The following is an 8,876-nucleotide window of genomic DNA, read 5'->3' on the forward strand; positions in this document are numbered from 1 at the left end:
TGGTCAGCAAAGAACAACATAAATATGGTTTTGTTTATTTATGTTGTTCTTTGCTGACCGCACCCCCCCCCTCCGACAAACTTCTTCAAGTAAAGAAATTTATATTTTTAGAGATTCTTAGGATGTATAGTGCCACTCTTCTCTGAGGCCTGGAGTTCTAAAAGAGTCCTCATGGGTTTTTACACGTCTTTCCATCATATTTTGGATTGAGGTCTGGACTTGTTGAGAATGTAACACTCTAATTTTAGCTCCGTAAAAAGTACTCAAACATTACTTTATCAGTTGCATTATCACGGAATAGTTCAAAATCAGTAACAATAAATTGTACAAATATCGCTTATTTTTTGAAAGATTGTTTCGATAAACCTGGTACCATTTATAGTCCCTCTATCTCACTTAACGTAGCTCTGAAAATCTTAGAGCTCCTTTCTTGTCATTGGATTCACCAGTTATCTTTTGGGTAACGCAGTTCTCCAGATCCGGACCTCCAAAATGGATCTTGCATAGGCGGACACACCAGAGGGCCAACCAGGGTCTTTTCTCTCTTCAGGTCGTATATATTTATTCGTCCAGAATATTCAAAGTTATCTCATCTTATGACATCCTAGCAATATGGCCAAGCCAATGGAACCGTCTAACTTTAATAACTCTTGTAATATCACTGTTTTTATATAGTTCTACTAACTCTGTTTTGGTTTGGACCCTTGTTCCGCCATTACTATGTTAAAATGTATCGTTCGAATTGAAGTTGAATGGTTTCCTGTAAGTCTAAAATATTGTGAACCACAAGGTCAACACAGGTCTAACCTGTCTTTTAGATGTTTATGTTTAGGAGATTAATCTATTTTTAACATCCTTATGAAGCCCAAAATATCATTAGTTAGCAGCCAGAGTTTTCTCAGAATCACTACGTTTATATCATTATCATAAATACGTTGAGCCGGGAGCAACGACTAAGATCTGTACAACCCTCCCAAACATTTTCCAATGTTTATTTGAAGGGAATCTTAGATAGCTCAGTGAGGTTCTGCAAGCACGTAATTTTTTTATTATTTTATATTATTATTTTTATATTATTTTTAACGCCGACATATGAGTGATCATAAAAAAGAAAAAATTTATGTGTCAGCAAGAATCAAAGTTCTTATTGCTAATCCAAATGAATTTAAAAGAAGGGGTTTTGGATAATATATATTCGAGAAATTTTTTGGGAATTGCTTCGACTTTGAGTCTCTCACTTCGGGTGCAGAGGTCCTATTAGATTGTTCCACTAAGACGCACATGGTGAATTTATCTCGCTTTGACTTCGAACTGATTTCATCTTGCTCAGTGGGCAGATCCCAACTTAAACCATATTGAAATAGTTTGGTGTGGTAATAGCTTCGAGCTGATTTCAAAACACCTAACTGGGTACAATTTCCATCCCATACCACAAAGCCTCCATGATAACTCACTATGAAATACTATCAGAATGACTATCATTCATAACATAATAACAATTATGATTTAATTATGTAAAAGAGAAAGAAAAAACTTGGAGATGCATCAAATAAAACATGGTGTAGCACCAATCACAACCATCAGAAAAATACAATATTGATAAAATAATGAATTGGTTATTGGTAACAATGTGGAGTATAATATACATTTCTAAATTTTGATTTCCTTTACTGTTTCGAACTAGCTTTTACATTGTTTTTTTATGAATCTTCATTGATGATTCCTAATCTTGCTTTAAAATTTTGTTTATATTTTATGCAAAGTAAATTTTGATGTTTGATAATAAATTTAGTAACAGCCAGAATTAATTAATTTCATAAATCTTCCTTTAACTTAAAATTGAATTTTTACATTTGTTAAATTGTATTATTATTTCTTATATGAACCTATAGTGTTTGATGTAAAATATATTTCTTCTTTATTTATAATCATAAAATTCTTTCTTGAGACTGGCAACTTTTTACCAAATAATTCAAAACATTATCCAAATTATAGTCTCAAAACTTTTATTGTTTTTACACGTCCAACGTTTCGGCCAATTCGGCCATCTTCAGGGACAATCTACTTAATTCACTATGAAACATATTATTTAATATTTTTCCAAACACTTCATACAGGCTATTCTGCCCAGGTCAAAACATTTTTATCCAATAAGTCAAATATCCATTAAAAATCACAGTCAAAATTATTTTTCATTTTACCACTATCATACACTTTTATTACAATTTAATATTTATAATAAATGCTTGGAAAAATATTAAATAATATGTTTCATAGTGAATTAAGTAGATTGTCCCTGAAGATGGCCGAATTGGCCGAAACGTTGGACGTGTAAAAACAATAAAAGTTTTGAGACTATAATTTGGATAATGTTTTGAATTATTTGGTAAAAATATTTCTTCTTTAAATTTCAATATTACAAAAATGATGATTGTTTTAAAGATATGAAATACATTTTGGGTAGGCCATGGCGGTTAACATGATTTACTGGCTTTTATGAGGATTACATAACTTTTTATGTTACATAATGATATAAATATAAGAATAATTATTGGGGTTTATAACATGGGATTATTACCTGTTATAAACACCTGTTATTATAACCTGAGATAACATTTTATTTGGTGAAACATTAAATTAAGAAGTTATTTTTCCTTAATATGCACAATGTTAAATGATAATGATTTAGTTTGTAAGAAATTAAATTCTTTATTGTTCATAAATTAAATCTATCAGATAAAAATAATTTTTTAAAGAGTGTTTCCACTATCTAACTCCTCACTGCAATCTGAAAATCAGAGAAAAACAAACATTACACAAATTGTAATAAAATTAAATCATAAATAACTTTTAAAATACATTGACTACTAAGTAAACTTATGCTTATATGTCCGCAAGTAGTCACTCTAAGAGTTGTTTTAAGATAATGAATTTTCAGCACTCATCACAAGTTAACAGCCATCCGCATTGGAATTTTTTGTGATGGGATGAAGACCAGGCTGTCAAAGCATAAGGCAAAAGAAGTTTAATATCATATATTTACTTCTTCATCTATTTAAGGTTTACCTCTTCCAGAAAAGATGATTTTGATAATTACAACTTCTAACTATAACAATGAAAAATATAAAATGTCTAATGAATATGACTTTTATAATTATGTTTGATGTAGAAAGTAGATGAAATTTGGCATGAATATAACTATGAATTTGTTACTATAGTGTAGGAAATCGGAAAACTAATGGTACAAAAATTGTGGGTCACATTGTAGCATCTTAGCTCCACATGTATAGCCTACATTTAACATCCAATTCACCACTCATAGTAAAAGAATTTATTATACCAAGATGCGACTTTGATGCATAGCCCTTGCGGCGGTGCCCCACGCGCGGATTTCCTGAAACAGCAGAACACGTAATAGTAGATTACTCCGCCATGGAAGGACAACGAGCCAGGCTGTCCAGAAAGACCGAGATTTTCACCCTCGCCGAGTCGAAGAGAATTATCCCTTCTTCAGGGAGTTCATTTATGGGTGGAAGGAGGTAGTGGGCCGAACTCATTTCACAAGGGAAGGACTTGACCGCCCAACATCGGCGAGCGACCAGAAGAGGAGAAACCTGATCCAGGCTGAGAAAAAAAAGAAAAAATTGGTGATCTTTGGGAGCAGTGGCATGCGCACTACCCCACTGCTCCCGCACCACATAGGCCAGAAATGGCAAGGGAAAAAAAAAAAAAAAAAAAAAAAAAAAACCCTTGCAGCAAGGGAAACTCCACAATGTAGTACAACTTTTGACACAGTGATGTAACAACTTTTGTTTAAAAACTAATTGAAAGCTCTCCTCAGGATCTACTAATAATATACATGAAAATTCTAGTTTGAAGTGGTTATAATTCATTAAAAATGACTAAAACTAAATAACATGTCATCTTATACCACAGAAAAGCCAAGTTGAACTATAAAAATTCTACATCATTATTGAGTAGCTCAAGAGGGATCCAATGATACCCATGAAAACCTCTTAAGATTTTGGCCTGGTAGACCAAAAAATCTAGGTTCCTGAGTTAAAAACTACAGTGTGAGTGTCATCCATGGAGGTGACTGAACCTACAAAAGACTATAATGTATACTTTTGAATCAATGCTAGAGTGTAAATACAATGTCATTTGTTACTACTGATTTACTAAAAAGGCTGTACTGATTTAACATTCACCAGAAATCCAAAGATGTATCTTGTATACCATTTTTTACCTATTTTTCATATTGTAAAAATGAATATAAATAAATTATAACTATGTGATTATCTAATACTGGTGGTGAGAAAATATCGTCATTGCCAATAAAACACTGAAATTTGAAGGACTTAATTGTTTTCAAGAATAACTAAAATGTGCTCTATAAAATAATATATATAAATAAAAGTTATGGCCTGAGTCAGGTGTTACTTCGATGTCAGCTGACAGAGGCAATCAGTTGAATGAATGATATGTATAGAGGAATGCTTAGATGAATAAAGCAGTGTTTCAGTTGCAATCGAGAGCGTCATTACGTGTTCCTTATTCATTTTTTTTGAGTTTTTGAACCCAATAACACTTAATAACTGGTGCAATAATGGTGCCGAAACTCAGTACCTTTAGATATCAGAACAATTTTTAGTCTCAAGAAAAAAATTTATTTTTTATAAAATAAAGTACGCACTGGGATTGGTGTTGTCTCAGGAGGGTGAAGGGGGATATCGCCCAGTGGCGTACGTCAGTAGGCGCCTGACAGAGACGCAGACCAGATACAGAGCTCTTGAGAATAGTGTGGGCTGCTGACCACTAGACCTAATGTGTTTGGCAGAAGGTTTAGGGTACTCACTGACTACAGGCCTCTGCAGTGGGTGAGAAAGTTGAAGGAGTCTTCGGCTAGAATTACACATTGGAAGGAGCTACTCACACAGTATACTATTGACATAGTATAAACCAGGAAAAGAAACTGTGGTAGCCGATTGGTTGTCTTGAGCAATTACAGTAAATGTGGTAGAAGAGGCCGGAGATTCATCCAGGCAATTCCTGCGGGAGTGGAAACCAGAAGAAGAACCGAATGTGGTACAGGAAGCTTCGTCTAACGAGAGCTCGGAGGAAGGAAGACGAGTAGATATGGAGGACCAGAGGAGACAATAAATGACAAGAGGTGACAGATTGTATGGAAGACAAGGACCACAGAATTCCTCAAAGTTAAGTGTAGCGAGTATGGGAGGAGCAAAATCATGATCGGGTCACAGCCAGGTGTGAGGGACGACCAGATTTGGTTTCATTCTTCAGGGAGTGAGAAACTAATCACTTTTACGTGGCTAATGCCACCATCTAGGAGAAGATCAAGCAGGTATGGCACAGCGAGCAAATAAGGATGGATAGAAGGTTCATCCATTGTTAGCAGATGGTGGAAACCCTTCAGGAAGACGAACGACAAAAAGAGGTGACCATAGCATATCACCAGAGCAAGACAAATCACTGCAGAATCTCAGCGACCCTGCGTGTGTTAAAGAGAAAGTACTTTTGGTGGGGGATAAAGAAGACAATCACGGAGGTTGTAGGAAATTGTTAAGTTTGTCTACTCATGAAACATGACAGAAACCAATCAAAAGGGAGACAAGAGGAGACACCTACCGCAGATACACCACTCAACGATCTGCAGATCGATATTTTCACATGGAGAGGATATAAATGGATAACCATGACTGATATCTTCAGTAAGATGGCAATGGCGCACCAGGTGCAGGATAAGTCCATATTAAAGATTTAAAACTTCTGGCAATGGCAATATAAAAACTGGAGTGTTCATATTTCCCGCCGCTACTAGAGTATATTACAGAAAATTTAGTTATTTATTCTATATATTCATTGTTTTTTGTTTTAAGATTGTTTTAGACTTTTGTAAATATTGTTTTGTTTTTTCATTTTAGCTTATTTATAGTATGAAGAGTTCTTCTATTTTATTCTTAGGTTTAAATCATGTATATAGCATATACTTCGGGGAGCTTGGTAGTTTTTACTATGATATGTGTATTGTTTTTGTTTTCTATGTTATTATATTATACAGTATTAGTTTACAAGGATTGTTCGTAAGCTGGTGGGGGAGTTGCGGCCTGAGTCAGGTTACTTCAATGTCAGCTGACTGAGGCGATCAGCTGATTGAATATATATATATATAGAGAGAGAGGAGTGATAAGATGAATAAAGCAGTGTTTCAGTTGTAACCGAGAGTGTTATTACTTGTTCCTTATTCATTTTTTTTGAGTTTTCATACCCAATAACTCTTAACTTATACATAATATTATAGTATAGTATACATATATACACACACATATATATATATATATATATTTTACTCTTTTATGAGTAAATAGTTATTTTTATATATAAATGATTTTCGTATGTTTTATGTTATGTATCATTTCATTATTGTTTATTTGCTGTATTAAATAAAAAAAGCAAGCTAACCAATTTTGTTCAGTCAAATATGGACTGGAAAAGATCGTGATTAAAACAAAGAAGATAGCAGTGCGTGACCCTCACGAAGTCCGTTGAATCGTGGCAATGTTGAGCAGATTCAAACATTTTTAAATTTTTATATAAGAAGATGGTCAGGGTTGCGGTCAAAAGAGAAACAAAAATAGTTTACAACTATTTATTTTCCGACGTTTCGCCCCACTTTGCAGGGCTTCATCAGGGCTAAAAAGTTACAAAAAAAAAACAAAAAGAAAACTGAGAATATTACAACAATAAGATACAATAAGGTAATTTAAGCTAGGATAAATATTATGTAAAAATAAATGATAAGAAATTACATATCAATAAAAGGAAGGAAGACATAAAATAGTATCAGTATAAAATAAACACGAATAAACAATGATAAGAATAAAAATAAGAAATAATGGCAAGAGTAAATTTTTTTTTTTAAAAATACGTAAAATAAAAAAGAAGAAAGTAGAGATTAAATAAACGTCTTGAAAGAACAATTATAAATAATAAAAAAATAATAATGATATTAAAATGATAATAAATGACCAAAGAACAAGTCAGAACAACCTACCTGTTCAAAGTGAACGGTTGATCAGAAGGCAACAATGAAGCGGAAGTGGGGAGGAGGTAGCCAGCTGATTAAAGGCTATATTTCTATTTCAAATACGTCGCATATACATACAGGAAGTAATCATAAAGATATGACGAAAAATGAAAAATGATAAGAGAAAGATACAGAAATATGATAATAATAATAACTATAATAATTTTTAATTTAGGAATAACTAAGTAAAATTAGAATGACACATATCGTTACTAATAATACGAGATTATACTGAAGAAAATAATCGAATATAGGATATAATAACAATGATTGTAAAATAAGTAACTAATAATAAGTAAAAGTAAATAAAGAATAGTATAAAAAAATTACAAAGAAATAAGTAAGAAAAAAAATTAAACAATGATAACAACTGTAGTATTAATATATCATGAAAATAATCATAAATCTACACTGATAATAGTAATAGTAAAGATAACAGGAGTAACATGAAAAACAAAGTGATTTAAGGTAATTTAAAAATCAGAAGTGAAAGTTTACAAAATAAAATAAAAATATATATAAAAGTACACGGTGAGATGTAGAAAGAAGTACATAAAAAGATTAAAAATAAGTAATAAAGTATAAAAATAAGTGAAAAAATGTGATGGAATGTTAACCAAATAGGTGATAATGATAAGTTAATAGAAACATGTGAAATACAAGTTTACCAAAAACAAGACAAAGTAAATGTGAAAGTTAATAAAACACAGGTGAATAAATATAAGTAAATGCACCAATAGATAATATAAGTGATAAAGAGATAACAAACAGGTGAAAAAAACAAAAGTATAATAGAAAAATGTTTGGTGATGATAATAAAATGAGCATAAAATTATTTAGTCTTAATTAAGTTTAATGAATGGCTTTATGTATGCGAGATACAGTTTTTATCGATTTTGTGGTTAACTGGAAGGGGTTCAAGATGTACATAAATGGATTCTGAGATGAGTCTCTTTTGGTAATTTGGAATAGTGGCTAAAATAGTGGTATGGTCAAAATCAAAAGCATGATTAAGCGTAAGGGAATGTTCTGAAAGTTTGGAAGCGGATGAGTTGTGGGAAGTTATAGATAATTTATGTTGAGAGATACGTGATCTGAGGTGGTTTTTAGTTTCGCCTATATATGAAGAATTACAGTTTGGGATGGAGCAAGGAATCCGGTATACAACGTTAGAACGGTATTGGAGTGGAATAGAATCCTTGGAATTAGTAAAAAAGTAAGATAGTTTATTTTGAGATTTGAGTCCAAGACGGAGTGAAGGGATTGTTGATTTTAAGAATTTCTGTTTGTTGTCAGTGAGAGAGGGGACATATGAAAGGGATCTATAAACTGAGAGTGTGGATGGTGGATGTAGAGAGTTTGGGGAAGGAGAAGTAGGCGTAGAACGGTTGATGTAAGAGTTTAAAAGTTTGTTTATGATGTGAAGTGGAAAATCATTTGAAAGCAAGATAGTCTTAGTACAGTGAATGTTAGTGTTGTGGTATTGGGGATCGGATTAGGAAAGGCAACGGAACGGTGTATGAGATTTTTGGCAATATTAATTTTTTGATGGTGGGGGTGCTGAGAAAAATAGTTAAGTAGCCTACCGGAGTAAGTGGGTTTGTTATACCAGTCAGTGGACAAGGAGCCGTCATTATTCTTTATAATAAGCAGGTCAAGAAAGGGGAGGGAAGAGTTAGTTTCGGTTTCAACGGTGAAATGAAGGCGAGGGTGGTAAGAGTTAAAAGAAGAAAGGATATGAAGGATTTTATCAGGGTTTAGAATGAGAAAA

General features: G+C 32.8%; 1 protein-coding gene across 2 annotated transcripts in view; it reads right to left on the minus strand.

The window, feature by feature from the left end:
- Positions 1–80: 80 nt before the first annotated feature.
- The window catches only part of LOC106689896 (histone acetyltransferase KAT8), a 68,417-nt gene continuing 59,621 nt past the window's right edge, over positions 81–8,876 (minus strand). The window contains exon 8 of one of the 2 annotated variants that reach the window (XM_014435103.3): positions 81–2,788. In XM_014435103.3, coding sequence (XP_014290589.1) covers positions 2,751–2,788 — 38 coding nt within the window. In that variant the 3' untranslated portion in view covers positions 81–2,750. Of the gene's footprint in view, positions 2,789–2,812; positions 3,625–8,876 lie in introns of those variants that run through there. The other variant, XM_067047778.1, reaches the window with a different exon arrangement.

Source organism: Halyomorpha halys, unplaced genomic scaffold (genome assembly GCF_000696795.3).
Source record: "Halyomorpha halys isolate HHAL.00 unplaced genomic scaffold, Hhal_1.1 Scaffold1517.1, whole genome shotgun sequence".
In the NCBI taxonomy this organism is placed as follows: Eukaryota; Metazoa; Arthropoda; class Insecta; order Hemiptera; family Pentatomidae; genus Halyomorpha; species Halyomorpha halys.